General features: G+C 43.8%; 1 protein-coding gene across 2 annotated transcripts in view; it reads right to left on the reverse strand.

Moving 5' to 3' along the window:
* Positions 1-6,611: 6,611 nt before the first annotated feature.
* The window catches only part of LOC147454477 (uncharacterized), a 100,310-nt gene continuing 87,382 nt past the window's right edge, over positions 6,612-19,539 (reverse strand). For both annotated transcript variants that reach the window (XM_086516416.1, XM_086516415.1), the window contains one exon: positions 6,612-6,983. In XM_086516416.1, coding sequence (XP_086372542.1) covers positions 6,950-6,983 — 34 coding nt within the window. In that variant the 3' untranslated portion in view covers positions 6,612-6,949. The remainder of the gene's footprint in view (positions 6,984-19,539) is intronic.

Raw genomic sequence — 19,539 nt, forward strand, 5'->3', positions numbered from 1 at the left:
GTTGTTGAGTATCAGCTTTTACGACAAGCCTTGCCTTGTAGAAATCAATGCTTCCATATGGCTTAAATTTTAGCTTAAACACGAACTTTGTGTAGGAAGGAAGATCACATAAAACATGCCAAACGTGGGAATTGGATCATAATTAACTTGCATTTTAGAGTAAGGAGTAGGAGACAACACCTACATGGATACACTTTCTAATAATAAGAGTGAAGGCCTTCCTCTAACTCAAAATCCTCAAAAAAAAATAAAAAAATTCAAAGACTAATCTTCAAAGTAAGAATGAAGATACGATGAAGTGGTCTAGGTCTAACATTGGCAAGAGAAGACACTCCTTCATCAACACGATTGAGAGTTGGCTCTCCATACAAACAAAATTGGTAGCAATTATAAAAGTTAGGCACCCTATGGCGCACCTTGGATCTATGTCCAAGGCATAACACAAGAAGATTTAGAAATTTTCTCATGTAGGAAAACGGAGTCTTTTCCAGTGTTTTTCATACAATGAATAACATCATGAGCCTCTGCTCGAGAGGCGCGGCATACCTAGCTAGGTACGATTGGGAGCAAGGGACCACCGGCCCCCCCATCGGGCCGGTGGTCCCCTGCCCCCAATCGTACCTAGCTAGGTATGCGGTGCCCCCCTCACAGAAGCTCATGATGTTGGGGTAAGTCACAATGTGGGAATTATTGTGAGAATTTGTCCAAAACTTCTTGTGTAAACAAACATGTCACTTAGGTACCACCACAGAAAGTTTTCTTTTGGCTTCTTTCTCCTTGAGAGCTCCTTCTTCAACTCCTTTAGCTCCAAAATCAAAGTCCCTCTCAAAATATGGTACGAAAATTTAGAGTATGACGAAAAGGTCTTACCAAACATGTTTTGTAGTGTCTAGTTCCCTTGTGCTATAGAGTAGGCATAGCGCCATACAATGTTAAACCAAATTAACTTTAATTTAAAAACTTGAACCTTTCAAATATTAAATCTTTGAGCTTAATAAATACAAATAAAAAATATAACTATAGCCTATGGATTTATCCAAGACTATTTTGATGCAGAGGGCACTTGGATTGTTGAAACCAGATTATAGAGCTTTGCAATTCTTTGTTGAAATCATCAAAGGACCTTGAGAATATGAGCTATTCTTAGCCAAACAATGCTTGAATTATTTAACAAGGAAATTCTAAAAGTATGGCTCATTTCAAAGATACACTCTCTCTTAATTATTTGTGGATTCAATAGGGCTTCAATGGTGGGTTTCAATCTCACACTGATGATGTCCTAAAATAAGTCAATTCTTGGACTTTGAATTTGGCTAGGGGCAACTTGAATGAAGGCTAGGAAGGATAATATAATGAGTAAGATTCCAGGAATCAGAGCCATTACAATTAAGGTGAGGACTCTTATACTACTCATTGTGGGCATGAGAGATAAACATTTGTGCTTGAAAAAAGCACACTAGTGATTGCATTAGAATTGAAAATAAGAAAATAAGAATTTGTGAGGGAGGCACGGCATACCTAGCTAGGTACGATTGGGGGCATGGGACCGCCGGCCCCGGTGGGGGGGCCGGCAGTCCCCTGCCCCCAATCATACCTAGCTAGGTATGTGGTGCCTCCCGAAAAGAAGCTCATGATGTTTTGTATTGTATGAAAAACACTGAAAAAGGCTCCCTTTTCCTACATGAGAAAATTTCTAAATCTTCTTGTGTAAGAGAAGCAAGGATTTCTTGATGAGATCCTGGAGGTAATATTCTTTGTAAGGTCCTTTTCTTTCAAGAAAATTAAAAAATCTTATTCATTTTAGTGTGATAACCGACAAAGCCTTTAAAAATTTGGCCTTGAAACTGAGAGACGTTTACACGTTTCATTTCTTATTAAAAATTAATTATTTTTAGGGAGACACGTAGAATATATCACATTTTACAAGCTTTTATTATAGGTAAACTCGCTACACTTGAGATAATAAATGAGAGGCTAGAGAGATTTAGCCAGAGTTTGATATCGATGATGCCATAAAAAATGAGAAACACTTAAAGAAAATCAAAGCACATTAAGCATACCATTAAAGATTAGTCATCATCACGAACATGGAGATCATGGTGCAGTAGGGAGAGGGTTTTGGGGGGCCATGTTATCTCGAAAACCTAGGATTACATTTTACCCACCCAAGATTAGAGGAGGGCCTCAGCACTAAAGGGCACGGGCACTTTAATGAAGCCCAAGCGGTGGGATCCACGGCAGCGTAGTTCGGACACGGAGATCAAGATGCGCGCAACCGTAGGATGCCGGGGTAAACTAGGATACCAAAAGGTAAACTTGGACAAGCAGGGGGGGTTGTCCAAGTTTATTTATCATTTGTCGGTCTGCCCATATGTCAACTTCCCCGTCGCAGGTGTAGCGGTTAGTGCATTGGGCTCTCATGGTGTGGCGAGGGTTCGAGTCTCCATGCCCGCGATGGGCGCCCATTTTTTTCTACTCTCAATCCCCCTCGAGATTCCCCCTTTCGACTTGCACCGCTGATCCCATCTCTTTCTACCCGTGCTCTTTAGTGCCGTGCGTGGGCCCCCCTATGTCTTAGCGAGATTTATGAGATTAGTGTGATTCAACTATAATCCAATCACACATTTCTGGAATCAATTTAGTGGTACTTTGGAGACAAGACACTGAAGCTACTAATACTCACCTTTTTCTTAGTATTAAGAGTACTTAAAGAAGACTATTAATTGAGAATTCAACTTTGAAGCCTCTACTTTTTTCTTGTGCAGTGTGACCATACTTGAACCTTTTATCCTCTTCATACCACTAGGGGGAGACTCCTCAATTGCCCCTTTTCAATATGTCACGTGGCTTTTCAAAATGCCTTGTCAAGTGGCATTTTGATGAAGTTACTTTAAACTCCTATTTACTAACATCATCGTCAAGAGAATGGCATTTTGATGAAGCTACTTCAACCTTGTATTTACTAACATAACCTTCACAAGAAGTTTTGGACAAATTCTCACAATATTTCCCACGTTGTGACTTACCTCAACATCATGAGCTTCTGTGAGGGAGGCGCCGCATACCTAGCTAGGTATGCGGTGCCTCTCGAGCAGAAGCTCATGATGTTATGCATTGTATGAAAAACACTGAGAAAGACTCCATTTTCCTACATGAGAAATTTTCTAAATCTTCTTGTGATTGTTGTGTGGAGAAAATTTTAATTAAAAGTTCCTACTAGACAATTAGGCAATGTAGACAATGAGGTTATTACAAATTAAATACAAGCACGCACATTCATACACAATTGGCAGGCCTTGAAGAAAACTGTAACATTGTACAACTCTTAGTGCAAATACTAGCAAATGCTTCAAATTTAAACCCTAAAATTGGGAGAATTTGAAGGGTGCCCTTTTTTTCTTGTCGGAAAAAATGTTTGCCATCTCGACTACACCACTGCATTAAGTATGATGTGCAACAACTATCACATGGCTTTTGTTGTGGGTTACTATCAGCAAGTGAGCGAGCTTACACCAAATTAAGTTTAAAGTTGAAAATCTTTCACTATCACATGCTTCCTAGTAAGGTTGATAGATTTTTAAGTATGGAGAAATTGTTAAAGACCATAAGGAGGGTATAGTTTCTAGAGGCACCTATAAGAAACACGTAAGAGCAAGTGCCCAAAGTTCCAAGAAGTCAAGAAGAAGAAGCAAGTCATGCAAGGTATGTCCTATTGTTAGGGGGCCCAAGGTTATGGGTTGAACCCCTCCCTTGGCAACCAATCAGAATGACATTTCTTGATGTATCGTTTTATATTGTTGTATACCTCGTACAGATGTTCTAACTTGCCCACGCTCTCATTTGCAATATGTATGTGAGGTCTTCACATTCCTTGGTCAATCTTTAAAACCAAGAGAAGCATGCACAAGCAAAAGAGGAGCCGAAAGAAAAGGAGGCCAATACTTCAAGAGCCAAATCTCTTTGGAAAAAGGTGTCTTAGAACTATCTTCTGAGGTTTGTAGAGCATGGGGCACATGCAAGCTTTACTAGTAGAAAATAGCCCAACCATTGGGAATAGCTTTTTTAAAAATCTCTCTCTTGTATAAGGTAAGCAATGCATATCCCTCACTCATGCCTCCTATTCCTTGGTTTTCTACTAATGGACTTGTATTGATACAAAAAAACAAGAAGAAAACTTTGCAACAAAGGGCAAAAGAAAGTTAACTACTCAAGGAAGAACTACTTGTTCTTGCATCAATTTCGATTGTTCCTCATTTAATGAAAATTCATATTTCTAGCCTCTTAGATCTTTGTAAAGAAAAATGAGGAGAGAGGGGTCCCTAATTTTGATGAATCAGATAATCTCTTTGTCGAGAAATTTTTTGGTGAAAGCACCTTTAAGGCCAGACTACTAGTCAAACCACCTTACCTTTGTAGGAGTGGAAAAAGAAGGAAACTACATGAGCCTTCGTAGGAAAAAGCTTACTATAGATCCAACTCGCTATCAGATTTTTAGTCTTTTAGGTGCAGTGAATAAGTGATGTTGCAAATTTTGTAGTGAATAGGCATATGCGGGTTTGCCATAGACCAAAAAAGATAATGCAAATCTATGGAAAGGTAGTTTCCACAATTCATGATTTCAAGTAGTGGAAGCACTATCTAGATTTCAATATCGAAAGAGAGAACCCAAGGTTTTAGGTAATTCAACCAAGGATAATTCTTACCTCAATCTATCTAGGTTTCAAAATTCAAAGAGATAGCCCTAGGTATTAGGTAGCTCAACCAAGCATATTTCTTACCTCAATCTATGCTTCCAAGAAGCATGTGCCATGAGCTAATTACTTGCAAATCTTTGAATCCCAAACATACTAATGGAAAGAAGAATGTGATGGCGGAAAGGAATGGTCTATCTAGGAAGCCACATGCTGCTACTATGTTAATTGTGTTTCATCATGAGCTAGATGAGACGAGCAACAGATATGCAAAACATGAGGAGTTTTTATGAATGATTTTCCTCTCTTTGACAAGAACATTTTGACCTTCTCAAAAAATCAACACAACCAATTCATGACTAAGTCATGGATGTGGAGGATTGGGGGGTATCATCTTAAGCGTCACAACTTTATCTCTAGGCTATTTCCATCAAGCCCGCTATTTTTGGTACAAGTTCAACAATATGATTTGTAGCATGACATGGTCCTAAAGAATGAATCCATGACTAGCATATGCGTGTTCCATAGAGTTATCCAAACATCTTTCTTAAAAATAGTAATGACTATTAATGCAGTCCATGGAATACTACAACCACATCCTTGCTTTCAAGTAGTAGTAATGGTCAAGACTTCTGCAGTAATGAATTGTAGCACATTTGCATAAACACCTTATTTTCCAATGTTTCATTAGTGTTCTAAAATGTGAATGCTACCATTGTTTGTCTAACTTATTGTGCTTCATGCACTAGCCGATTACTTTTGGTCTTAATAGTGTCATTGATGTATATGTATAGGACCCCCATGTCTGTGTAATGAAATCAAGTGTTATATAAACCTCTTCTAAAGGCCAACATGACATATGAGGCCAAAGAGTTACACCATGGTGAATTTGATACAAGGTCTAGATAAAAAGAAAGAAACTAACTAAATAGAAACAGTGACTGAGTGTGTGTGTGTGTGTGTGTGTGTGTGTGTGAGAGAGAGAGAGAGAGAGAGAGAGAGAGAGAGAGAGAGAGAGACATTTCTATGAGAGAAGACCATTCATAAATCCTGTAGATTGCCACATTGAATTGGGATAAGAAAAGATTCATGATCAATTACACAAAAGGCACTATATTGAATCCTTGCATCTTGGATTGTGAAGAAAACAGAACAACTAATGAACCAAGAATGAGCATCAACTTTCAACCCCTATCTGAACACCAAGAAGCATTTGAAAAAAAAAAACAAAATCTGCTAGCGGCAAGAACAAAACATTTGCAAGAAAGCCGCAATACAACATTCCAGAAAACGTACCTTCAAAGGAAGCAAAATATAAATAATCATAAACCAAATCACCTGAATTGAAGGAAAACAATATACCTAGATGAATCCAAGAGAAGCCCAGATTCACCCTTAAAGGAAAGTTCAAGGTATAGACCCATGGTAGTCACCCACAGGACAATATAACCATCAGCTCCATCATGCATAGTATTGACTAAATACCACAACATCCCCACTAACGTCGTCAATGCCCAATAGTGGGTGTAGAACTACATGTGCTCCCAAACACAACACACACCACATGCACAAACGCATGAGCATACATCAACACAAAGTTCAACGTATTGCGTTTTTGTCATGACTCCAGTGATCAAGGGGAGACTCGATAATGAAGTCTTAGCACTAAACGACGCATTAAATTGAAAAATTCAGCACAAAAATGAGGTAGGTGATAGGGCATACGCACCATAAAATATAGAAAGACTTAGCACAAAATCAGTTGGTTGTAACTCGGACGAAAACTTCACAATGTGAAGTATGCATGTTTGCTATTTGACTAAAAAATATGCCTGGATATCAGATATGGAGAGACTTTTGGACAAAAAATTGGTAGCTATCTGACCAAATGCAGTATAATATTGATGAATGCAAAACATCTTAGCACCAACACTTTATTAATATTAATGAAGTCATTACGATACCCATGATACGCAAGTATATGAGTTATTGTCATACACAGGGTCTATGCAGCACTTTGGACACTGGCTACCTCACACACACATGATTTCAAGCTAAACCTTGCCTTGCTTTTTTTTCTCAAACTCTGAAAAAGAAACACGCTTCAACTATACACAGCAAATAAGAAATATTGCTACTTTCAAAGTACAATGCTAGAGCTATTCCTTAACAAGCACAGCCAATCATGAGGCCATGTGAAAGACTTGAAAATTTCTTTTCCTTGAATGAAAAAATAGCTTCACTTCTGCCACTAACTCTCATCCTTCCCCATTAATCGATTTCATTCTTTGCCTGAAACAATGAGCAAGAATAACTCTCTCTCTCTCTCTCTCTCTCTCTCTCTCTCTCTCTCTCTCTCTCTCTCTGTGTGTGTGTGTGTGTGTGTGTGTGTGTGTGTGTGTGTGTGTGTGTACAAAAGAGACCTCTGGAGATGTTCAATGGCTTTGGGAGAATACGCCATTTCCCTCAAGAGGGATCGAAGTATAATAATAAGCATAGGAAGGAGGGCACACCCCTCCATCCGCCTATGCACAACCCTCAAGTACTGGGACACAGCCTCACCGAGGAACTTCGCCACAGAGACGTCCCCTATGGTTACGTTTCTCGAGTGCGGATCACGGTGTACCCAGAAGGGTATCCGCTTCCCACGAGCCTCCCACCAAGGAGGATAACGGTCATCTCTTCAAGGTCCAACGGCGAGTCAAAATAGTTGAAGGTGGAGTTGAAACCCTCCAACTATGAGCATATTGGACAGACAATGTGTCCGCGCCTCCGACTATCAACCAGTTCAAGCCCACCTACTCGCGAGAGCTAGCGCTCTCTCTTACTTCCTATCAAACGGCAATGCTCCTATTGAGCTACAGTAGGTATCCACGTGTTTGTTCATAGCCGACCGTCTTATAGGGTTCCAACGCAAAGCACAAGTGCCTCTCGTCCCACTTGTCCCATGCATGGTAGCAAACTGAGCGCCGCAAGGATACACTTATTCACCCAATTTTGGGTTCGGGTTGTCGAAGTCCACTTCTTGAATGGTTGGTTCTTAGGCTCTACCAAGGAGCCTATCCAGGTGGATGAAACCAAGCGGTAGTTATCAAAAGCCCTAGCTCGTTGTCCGCCGGGTGAAATGTTAAACTCGTACTGAAGAGTTGCAGTTTCTACGGAGGTTAACCTTGCTCCCTTTCCGAGTAACATTCGCATCCCGATGGCGAGGAACCGTTGCAAAGAGTGGAAGACATGCTGATCGTGGGCCCCCATAATCTCCGTGCTATAAAAACTCACTGCATAGTAACAAGAAATGACATTTCAAGGGCCCAAAATGGAAACGCCGTTTCTTCACCGTTTCGGACCGGAAGAAACTTCATTACGAACCTTAATTTTTTTAAGGGCCAATTTGAAGGGAAAAGGCAGGGGCTTGAGTGCCTACTTCAGATTGAGGAGCTGGAGGTCCTCAAGGCACTCCCGAGGGGTAGTTGTCTATGGGAGGATAGTTTGACTCTGAGTTTCTTCTTGGAGTACTCTGGTTGAGACCTCTGTAGTGTATACTAACATATTTTGCACACTGGGGAGATGCCTGACAGCAGGTTTCTTGTAGACCGTAGGTTGAAGGTTCTAAGTTTTTGTCGTATAAATTCTCAAGTGTTGTAGAATATGACATTATGATCATTGACTTATGTTTCTAGGCTTCTTGTTTTAAGTATTATATTGATTTTTTTTAAAGAAATAAAAAAACCTTGTTTCTGAACCGTTTCGATCAAGGTTGAAACTCCAAAACTCCGGTTTTTCTCTTTTTCTTTCCATTTCTGTCGTTTCTGTTTTGGGTTGTCACTACGACTCATTGGATACACGCATGCCTTAAAGACAATTAGTTGAGACCAGATGGGGATCGCTCGGTTTGCCAGTAGATGCGGGCATGCTAATAGGCTCTTCCTGTCCTTGTCCGCCAGTTCCTTGAAGATGCATTCAATGGAGATGGTGGAGTCTACGTCGATACCAAGGTACTTATAAGTCTCACCCACTGCAACCATCTCGCTTCCCAAAAAAAAGATCCTCATAGAGAGATCTTGCAGGTCACCGTGGAGCACCGTGACCATGCACTTATCTATTCCAAAAGTCATGCCCCAGGTCTTGGACCATTCACTTACCTTATCAAGGCTCGTTTGTAGGCTTTCAAGTGAATCAACAAGCAGAACCACGTCAAATGTGTAGGCTATGTAAATGTCAAGGTGGCCTATACGATGAGTGTAAAATGAACAGCAATGATCTTATACTAGGAAATGAGAGTGATTTGTATCCACTGTCGGACAAATACGTGCAACAAGCCAGAAAGCATAATGGGGCATTCCAAAACTGCAAGAAAAACTGTGGAGTGAACCCATCCTATCTAAGACAAGATGCACCACCTAGTGTAAGGTGCAACGGAAGTGAATGTTGAACTTTGCTCAAGATGAGTGCTCCGAACTGTGCTCAAGGTTCCTTTTACTTAGGGAAGGGAGAGCCTTCCGTTCCTTTAGTGAGAGAGTGCAATGGACACAAACAAAGTGAATAGACACTGTGTGTGAAGGTGCATGAGACTGATAGATAGTGAGAGAAGAGAATACGACACCAGAGACGTTGTAAACCTTTCTCCAAGGGCCCCACTCTGGATGGCGAGAGTGGTCTACTATTGATTGCACAATGTGATACAAGTCTGATGCAATGAGTCAAAATGTTGTGATGTTGATGTCGACGGTGGGACGACAAGTACGCGACTATGGCTGAAAACTGAATGCTTGGGATGCTTATTGTCGGGCTGTCCTTTCTTGCTTGGAATCGCTGAACCTGTTGGGCTTCTATCTGTTGAACTCAATGCAAAACGCTGATGTTGTCCTTGTCAAAACGCTGGTCCATGGGCTGCAAAAACGCTATGATGCAGGTGCTGAAAGGCTCGTGGAAAACGCTAGAATGCTGGTTGAAATGCTGTTGTAGGAAACGCCACTTGCTGGCTGATGCAAACGCTAAATAGGCTGTCACTTTGCTGGCTGAATTACCGTGCTGAAATCGCCCAAGGCACAAGGCTGAAAAACGATATGTAGCAGGGCTGAAAACGCTGGCTGTAGGGAATCAATGAGAGGGTTATGCTCACGAAGCCATCGAATGCCCAAAATCATATCACATCCTGAGAGAGGAGAGACTAAAAAATTTCTTCGGAAAGCAGCTTGTTGAATTGTAAACAATACATCAAGGCACTCTTTTGTAATGAGAGAGTCCATACCAGGAGCGAAGCCAGAGACCTCGAGAGGAGATTTCTGACTAACCTCTATCGGGCTCTCTCAACAAGAGAGGGACTAATCACATCATGCATACTGCCTGGGTCAAACAATATGACAAAACGCTGCCCCGTCATATGACCATAACATTTAATGAGAGACTCATCAATGGAGGGTCATGAGCAACTTGGGGCACACTCGTATTGTCATTGATTGCATTGACAGAGGAAGGGGGTTCTGTGGATTCTTTAGATTCATTCGATTCAAGCTTAAGGCATGTTCTTTTCATGTGACCCTTAATGTGACAATGAAAACAACGACCTTCCTTAGAATAAGTGCTTTGCTCTTTCGACGTGATGTATCCTCCTACAATTCCTTGTGCTACTTTTTCATCTGGAGTACGCTTAGGTTTAGCAATTGTGTTAGCCTTACCCTTAGGTTCACTTTGAGAGTTCTTTTCTAAGAGACTATTGGATTGGTTAGAAGAGTTACCGCTCTTACCATTCTGAGGGTTCTCAGAAGTCTGAGAGATACTTGTTGAAGTCTTGTTTTCCTTGGGCTTTCCCTTGTTGTGCTTCATCTCCTGTGCGAGAGCAATCGCTACCGCTTTGTTGAGATCGATTGGATCGAGCACCTTGACATCCTACTTGATATACTCGTCCAATTCATAAAGGAATGCCTCCTTGCACTCCGCATCCGATTTGCGTAATTGAGTGCCGAGCTGCAAAACACGATCAGAGAAAGACATAACTGGCATACCATTTTGCATCAGACCACGCCAATCGTCCTTCCATCGTACTAGGTACTGTGGGGGCATAAACCGCGCCTTGAGTTTGTCTAGGAAATCAGCCCAATTGAAGGAAAGGGGCGTGAATTCGTCGGCTTCCTCTAGGTGTGCGGCTAACTGTGCCTCTTGCCATGCGTGGTACCAACTTATGGCATCACCGGCAAGGTACATGGATGCCGTCAAAACCTTGCTATTTCTTGTCTTCTTAGTTGTCGCAAAATAAGCATTAAATTGATGCAACCTAGAATGAATAACTGTAGCATCCATCTTACCATCATACTTATTGAACTGGATCTTCTCTCTGACTGGGTTGTTGGAGTCCGAATCTCGGCTTGCGCCACTTGATCAACTACCAACATCTTTGGCTGGCTCGAACTTCGAGGCGAGAACCTTTCGAACCAATTCTTGCATGCGTAGGTCTCTCTGAACGGCCGCTCGTCTTTCTTCGACTGCCTCCTTTCTTTGTGCTTTTCTTTCTTTTCGTGCATCGCGCTCGCGTTCCAAGGTAATGCGAGTCGCTTCTTGTTATGCTAGCACAACGCGATTCGCTTCTTGTTGTTGTGCCATCATCTCCATCATCGACTTGACTAAAGCCTCCATAGGATTTGGTGCAATCCCTGGCGTAGATGGTAAACGGGGAGGGTCTGGAAAACCTCCGTGGTGAGGAAATTCTTCTTCACTACTTTCATGCCCATCACCTCCATGCGAAGTATCCATTCCGCTTCGGGTGATGACCCTACACTATGATCTTTGATTCTTAAGTTCACAAGGAACTTGGGTTCTTGTGGGTCTTGGGTTCTTGAGTTCTTGGGGGTCTTGAGGGTCTTGAGGTTCTTGAGGTTCTTCTTTCGCTTGCAATCTGTGTTAGAGAAGGATCTTCTCTTCACCCGAGTTCTGCTCTTTTCCGCGGGCGCACCCCTTGGCGGCCTTGCGCTCACACCAAGGTTGCTTTTTCCCACCTCACGTTGATTGGCCGGCTGCTAAGTGCACGGTCCGCTCTCAATGAGTGAAAAGAGGCACAAGGGGAGGCTGGACAAGCCCTTCTTTCTTGGGTTTCTTGTCACTCTTCAAAAACACGATTAGGAATCCACACGCCCAAGAGAACTTGGGTTACGTGCGACCGCAACAAGCAAAAAAAAATTATGTGGTTCTTGTGGTTCTTTCCTTAAGTGATACAGAACACTGCCAAAGCTCTGATACCAATGTAAGATGCAGCAGAAGTGAATGTTGAACTTTGCTCAAGATGAGTGCTCCGAATTGTGCTCAAGGCTTCTTTTACTTAGGGAAGGGAGAGCCTTCCATTCCTTTAGTGAGAGAGTGCAATGGACACAAACAAAGTGAATAGACACTGTGCGTGAAGGCGCATGAGACTGATAGATAGTGAGAGAAGAGAATACGACACCAGAGACGTTGTAAACCTTCCTCCAAGGGCTCCACTCTCGATGGCGAGAGTGGTCTACTATTGATTGCACAATCTGATACAAGGCTAATGCAATGAGTCAAAATGTTGTGATGTCGATGTCGACCGTGTGGGCGATGGGGACGAGACTATGGCTGGATACTGAATGCTTGGGATGCTTCTTGTCGGGCTGTCCTTTCTTTCTTGGAATCGTTGAATCTGTTGGGCTTCTATCTGCTGAACTTGATGCAAAACGCGGATGTTGTCCTTGTCAAAACGCTGGTCCATGGGCTGCAAAAATGCTATGATGCAGCTGCTGAAAGGCTGGTGGAAAACGCTAGAATGCTGGCTGAAATGTTGTTGTAGGAAACGCCACTTGCTGGCTGAATTACCCTGCTGAAATCGCCCAAGGCACAAGGCTGAAAAACGCTATGTAGCAGGGCTGAAAACGCTGGCTGGAGGGCTCCAAAAACGCCAGGTTGAAGGGGGGGTCGTCTTGCTGAGAAGGGTCTCCAAAGGCCTGCTGCACTTGAGTGCCTGATGCTCTCCTTCTTCTTCTACCAGAAAGTGCTAGCTTTGGTTTGCTTATATATTATCTTAGCAAAATTGCCTTACCTAGTTCCCAACAAAAGTCACTTAATAAATAAGTGAAAAATGTCAAAAATAAGGAAAATAGGTTTAATGCACTGGAAAATTCCCCTGATGGATTCTGATGGGAATGTTGATGATCATGCTGTGTGCAACCAGAGGATATGCATCTAATCTAAGTGTCTGGACATGCACGGTCTGCGAACAGACTTACAAAAGTGCCAGATCACTTCTTAATCTAGGCTGACTGAACTGAACTAAACCCATGTCATGAAGTAGCTTGTCCACGTACACATAGGGTTAGATGTGTCACGTGACACCTAGGCCAACCACTACGTCATGCATCTCCTGCATAGCGAGAGGGGCTAGTAAAGTGTGGCAAATAACCTTTGTAACTACAAGCTGAACATGAGACCAAACCTCTTCTTTGGAATGCAAAATATCATCAGTCAGCTAATCTACAGTAAAAAAATGCTCAAAATAATCTGAAGCTATGTCAAGGACCTCATCAGGATCATGTGCAACCTATCTGCAGAATCTTGTAAGGCCCTAATAGAAGCCCCCTTGGGATGTTCCCTAGAGTGTGTAAATCATTCTATCCTCTTTGGATATCTGTGTTGATATCGAAGCATAATATGCGGATATTATGTCCCTAAAGTGTGCAAAGAAATCCTTATTTATCCTCTTTGCTTTGAATATCTATGTCGATACCGAAGCAGGATATACTAATTCAGATTTCTCAATCTGAATGTGAGTCTCTCTTGTGTCAACCTCACCCTCACCCAGAAACTTGGAAACTCCTCGTGCTGCCAGCGTATGCAACCCAAATGGTCATGTAACTCACGTTCTCTACGGAATAGGCCTCGGCACCTCTCTGTAGCTATATGTCTGCAAGCCTCGGAAGAGGCAGTGATGCATGTAGCCAGATGGGATGCACGATCTGCAAATCAATGCGTGCCTAAACATCTTGAATCATCTCAGACAATGAAGCATCCTATAACACTGAGTTGGGTATGCACAATCCTCGTCTAGGCATAGAGGAAGTCTCGAATCTCAAATGCAAAGAAACTGGGGCATGATCAAAGAGCACTGTAGTAGGCCAAATTGTAACTGTCCCACCATGAGATGTTGCCCATGTGCTAGTCGCCCTAGCAAATGGCCTAACTACCTCCTGAACCCCTTGCAAATGCTGTGCAGTATGAGTCAAAAATATGCCGGGCATTTATACTAGAAACTACAAAAACGAATCTATCCCAAGCATCTCTCACTGCGGGACTTGGTTTCCCACACCCGCCAAAACCTTGAATCACCCCGGCGGGTTTTCGAAAGAGATTGCCATACCCAACTTGGGCGTCGGCTCGTAGGTGGAGTCCCAATCCGGGGACAATTAGAGTCTCCAACACTCCTCTTGCCCATTGATAAGGCAACCCATGTATCAGTATCATAAAGTCATATTCGAGTTTAGCACATAGTTTCATAACTTTTTGCTATTAAGGAGAATTTCGTCCTTTCCCCCCTTCTAGACGTCAAAGGGATCTGATTTATCTCCGATTCATCCAATCGGTTCGCTAGGTTAACAACCTAGCATTTAATGCTCTTTGATATTGTGGAATTGCCTCACCAAGGAAAGCTGCTAGTGCCCTGCAGTCGCTCCCTTCGAATGCGGACGCGGGTTAACCCAGAAGGTCAACCTCACTCCGCGAGCCTCCCCACCAAGGAGGATAATGGTAACTTCGATGTCACTTATAGCGACACCCACTGGGTCTTGAAGGTCCCGAATGGTACACAACAACCGGCCGAGACGATCAGCTCGAGCGCGGGTCAGGGCCGGACAATTCATCACAATATGTTCAATTGATTTCCCACCCTCCAAGTCATTGCAAAGGGGGCATGCACTCCCCCTTGGTAAGACTTTATCCGCAAGTCTTAATCCTCTTACTCGAGCGAGTAGTAAGAGGCGCTCGTCGTCACGCTTCACGCTCTGAGATAAGTTGCACTGGAAAAGGTACTTGTGCATGATATTCATCCCACGGAGGTTGTAGTTGGTCAAAGAGGCACAAACGGCTCTTGAGTCCCATTTATCCCATATCAGTTCCCTGGCCGTCTCCACGATCATCGTTGGACAATGCTCACGGAACCGCTGGACAATGCTCACGTAACTACCTATCCGTCCTAGTTGTCCATGACCACCCCTTTCGAGACTTAGGAGTGGTCGCTACCAAGTCCTTGATAAGCGTGCTGACTAAGCCAAACTTACCATAGGAACGCTTCCGCTGGGCACCGCAGAAGGCGACGACCGATGGGACGTTCAGTTTGTGATGCAAGGTCGACGCTACGACTGACGTCGACTTTGCCGCTTTCCCACCAACCGCCTCATTCATGTGGCAACGAGGAGCTGGAGTGGCAACAATTGCTTTTGGTCGTGTGCCCCCATGATCTCTGCTCCATAGGTAATCACGGGGTAAACGCAAGCCTTGAAAATGCTCAGCCTCGTCCATAGATGGAGAGCACGGGAGGTGAGGACGTGCTTGGCTGCAAAGAGGCATCCCCGCCCCTTTGTCGTCCTATCTTGGATAATGGTCTCCAAGCTGAAATCGGAATCCACGATGATCCCCAGGTATCTGTAGCTTTCAGTCACCTCCACGCGTTCCCCGTCTTAACGTGAACGAATCATTCTTTTTGAGGTCCTCAAGGTCCCCAAAGAAGCCTGTGGCTTGGCACTTGCTTATACCGAACTTCGTGCCCCAAGATTGAGCCCACATCGTAAGTCGATCTAGTGCAGTCTAGAGCTCAGCCGGGGAGTCCGCTAAAAGAACTAGGTCGTCGGGGAAGAGTAAACCTTGAATTTTCTAAGTTAATCCGGGAGTGTCCACTCCGAAGTCTGCTGCCTCATTTATAACATCATTGATAAAGATGTTAAGAGGGTGGGTGACCCGGGACACCCTTGTCGGACCCCTCTTTCGATCTAAATGGGCTCAGAGAGACGGTCACCAACTCTGATGCAGACTTGAGAGTGGCTGTAGAGGGCTTTAATAAAGCGTAAGTCTTTCCCTCCCACCCCGGCGGCCTCGAGTTTATAGAAAAGGGCTTCGTGCGGAACAGAATCGTATGCCTTCCGAAAATCGATGAATACTGCGTACTCGGTCTTCCATTATTCTTTCGTCGTAGGACAATTTCCTTTAGGCATGCGACTTGTCCAATGCACTCCTCACGAAATTGGAAGCCCGCTTGGCCCTTCAAGAAGAAGCCGCACTCTTCTAGAGTCCTAGCGATGCGCGTCACTAAAATAGTAGTCACGAGTTTAAGTGCTACATTAATGAGAGAGATACCTTGGTAGTTATCCGTAACCGTGGGGTCTCCCTTTTTCGGAACCGGAATGAGCACTGTTGCGGCGTGCTCAGCTGGGACCTCCCTTGTATCGAAAATCAATTGGATAACTCTGAGATATGCTTTTCCCATAAGTGTTCCACGCACACCGCGATCCTTCCGGGCGCCTTTGTCCTTGACGAGGAGCTTGAACACTTCCGGCGGGATACCATCTACTCCTGCCACCTTGTGACGCTTCAGTCCTTGGCAAGCCTTACGGACTTCCGACCACGTGAAAGGGTCATTCACCTCCGTCATTCTCTGCCACATCCTGACACACTTACCCTGCTAGGCTTGGGGATCCAGGCTTGTACCGATCTCATCCGAGAATACTTTGGTGTAATGCCCTTGCCAGATTTCAAGTGTTTTTTCTTCGCCCGCCTGTAAGACCTCCGCACTATCCAGAAGGGGCTGCACTAGCTGGCACTCTTGGAACTTTTCCCAACATTCGTTGATTCAAGTTCCACCACGTCTTGTGCTCTCTTCGCCACAGGAGGTCGGAGCCTTTCTTCGCTAGCTGTTCCTAAACTTGGCGCTGAGAATCTTTCTCCGCGGCACGAGCTTGGCCTCGCGCTTGAACGTAAGCATTCCACGTCTCTCTCTCTCTCTCTCTCTCTCTCTCTCTCTCTCTCTCTCTCTCTCTCTCTCTCTCTCTCTCTCTCTCTCTCTCTCTCTCTGTTCATAGGCGCCTGGATTCTTGCAACTGGAACACTTGAACAGTCGAACAGATCTTCAACCCGATTATACTGGGTTTAGGTTTTCCCTTGCATTCAGGTGGTAAAGCAGCTGAGACTTATATGCTTCATCTATGCAAGCAGAGCCATCAAAGAGCACACCATGGCCACATGAATGACACTGTGAACCTGCGAATTTCCAGAAGCGGCCTCTCTGTCAGGTCCTCACCTACACGCACCATGGGACCCAAACCAATACAGCAAACAACCCCCCCGAAACCGGACATCATGGAAGGGAATACGCCACCATGCTCATTACGAGACATATGGGGACTCATCTCCTCGATGCACACCACCATCATGAAGCAGAGTGATGAAATCAAAGACCTAGCTCTAAAAAACCAAGAATTGGAACACAAGCTCCAAATGCAAGACCTACGAGTCCGTCACCAAGAGGAGAAGAAGCAAGAGCTCCAGAGTGCTCTTGATAAGCACACAACTACAATGCAAGACACGCTAGCCACACATGATGAAAAGACTGCGCAAATGAATGTATCTGAAAATGTGGGCTCTTGGAAAGATGCAATGACAAACACACCAATGCCTCAGACTTCCTCAATGAACAGAGACATGTATGCTAATGAGGATGACAAAGAATACACCGAACAAGAGAAAAGAAAAATGAACATCGTGATACGGGGTATCCCCGAATCCGACAACGAGAAGGTCATCACCTTGAACACAGACATCACGGAAACGATCTCCACTAACTTCGGAATGCACGATGTGGTGGTATATGGTGCACATCGAGTAGGCAAGAAGAAACCAGAAGCGAATCGGGCAATCGTATGCACACTTCTGGATGCCCGCAAGAGGGCTATTATCCTCGAAAACGCCCGCATCTACTTAAAGGATAGCGCACTTTACTTAGATCAGTGAAGATAGAACGCCGAACCAACAAAAGACCAGACGTGAAGCATACGAAGCTCGCATGAACAAAAAAACAGCCCAGGCAGACACGAAAGGGGAAGCAAAAGAGGAAACAAAATGACAATGCGAGACCCATGGGTTCACGGAATTACACGTGACAAGTTGGAATTGCAGAGGCTTCCCGTGGCATAAAGGAGAAGGATTAACAGAAGTCCTACCACAAGCCGACATTCTCTTTTTATTGGAAACATGGGAACACGATGCATGTAGAATACCACACATTGAAGGATATGTCACACACTCCCTACGGATGCCATGTACAAAAATGAGGGGACAAGGAGGAGTCGCAGTGATATACCGAGAGGAACTCAGAAAAAGGATCACAATTTGCAAGACAAATGCCCATAACCGGTTCATATGGATCAAGTTTGACACAAAACCTAAACCTATGTTCATTGCCGGGTGCTACATCCCCCATAGAGAGTCACCATTCTATGGTGCCTTCAATGTAGAATTACCCTTTCGAGGATCTGTATGCCGATATCCATGCCTATGCACAAGAAGGGATGATTATGCTTATTGGGGACATGAATGCTCGCATAGCACATGCGCAAATGCAAATGGTGGATCTCATGACACCTCCAATGCTTGAACATAATAAGATACTAGATCCCACATGGGAGAGATGTTCGAAAGATCTCATTACAACCCGCAAGGTATTGCATTGCTCAATATGATGACATCCTTACAACTAATCGCCGTCAATGGAACAAGTAAGTTTGAAAAATCGGAGAATGCACATGCTACACGGCCAACAAAGGCATGAGTGTTATTGATTATGTATTGATTGCATATGAGGCATCCCATATTGTAAGTAATTTTACAATTGGGAAGAGGTCACCCAATTCGGACCACACCCCAATCCATGTATGGCTACAAGTTCCCACTCAAAAAGCACAAGAACAGCCCCATGCCCAATCATGGACATACAAAATGCAAGTGGACAAGAAAAGAAGGTATGCAGAACATCTAGACAATACACTTGCTCATGTACCCATACCATCACACATCGCACAAACATGGCCAATTTTCAAACAAGCTCTATGTGACGCCGTGGAACAATGGGAAAAGCGCATCAGCGAGGAAATCATATTAAAGGGCTACCGCATAACCCATGGTTTGATGAAGAGTGCAAGTATGTCAAAAAACAATTGCGGGCACTGTCAATGACGAACACGGAATGGGAAACTCTATCAAAAGACTACACAAATCTCAAGAGGCGGAAAAGAAGAAACTATGAGCTACACACGGAGACACAAGCCATAGCCAACTTCAAGAAAAATCCCAAAAAAGAATGGCTGAAAATAAAAGGACGGAGACATGACATTATGGGAGACATAAGCTCAGATGACATGTACATGTATGTGGAACAACTATATGTGCATAATAATGCAGAAGAAATGCCACACATGCAAACCGATCTCCATGCCCAAGACCACTTTGATCCCAAAACGGTTAAAAAAGGCATACAGAAACTTGCAAATGGGAAAGCTCCGGACATACTACACTTGAACTCAGAAATGCTCAAATGGTCAGGTATGAGAGCCAGAGAGTGGATACATAGAATGCTAAACCAAGCCATTGTTCAAGGGCTACCCGAGGATTGGCAAAAGAACTGGATCAAAGCACTTTACAAAAAAGGGGATGTAAATCAGCCTACCAACTACCGTACCATTATGGTCGGATATTGCATGGCAAAGCTTTTGGGAAGCATCTTAGAACAAAGCATAAGCACATGGGCAGAGACAAATGGAAAACGAGCAAAAGAACAAGCAGGTTTTCGACCAAAACATAGCAC

This window comes from Adiantum capillus-veneris, chromosome 7, assembly GCF_014529385.1.
Source record: "Adiantum capillus-veneris isolate H3 chromosome 7, ASM1452938v2, whole genome shotgun sequence".
NCBI lineage: Eukaryota > Viridiplantae > Streptophyta > Polypodiopsida > Polypodiales > Pteridaceae > Adiantum > Adiantum capillus-veneris.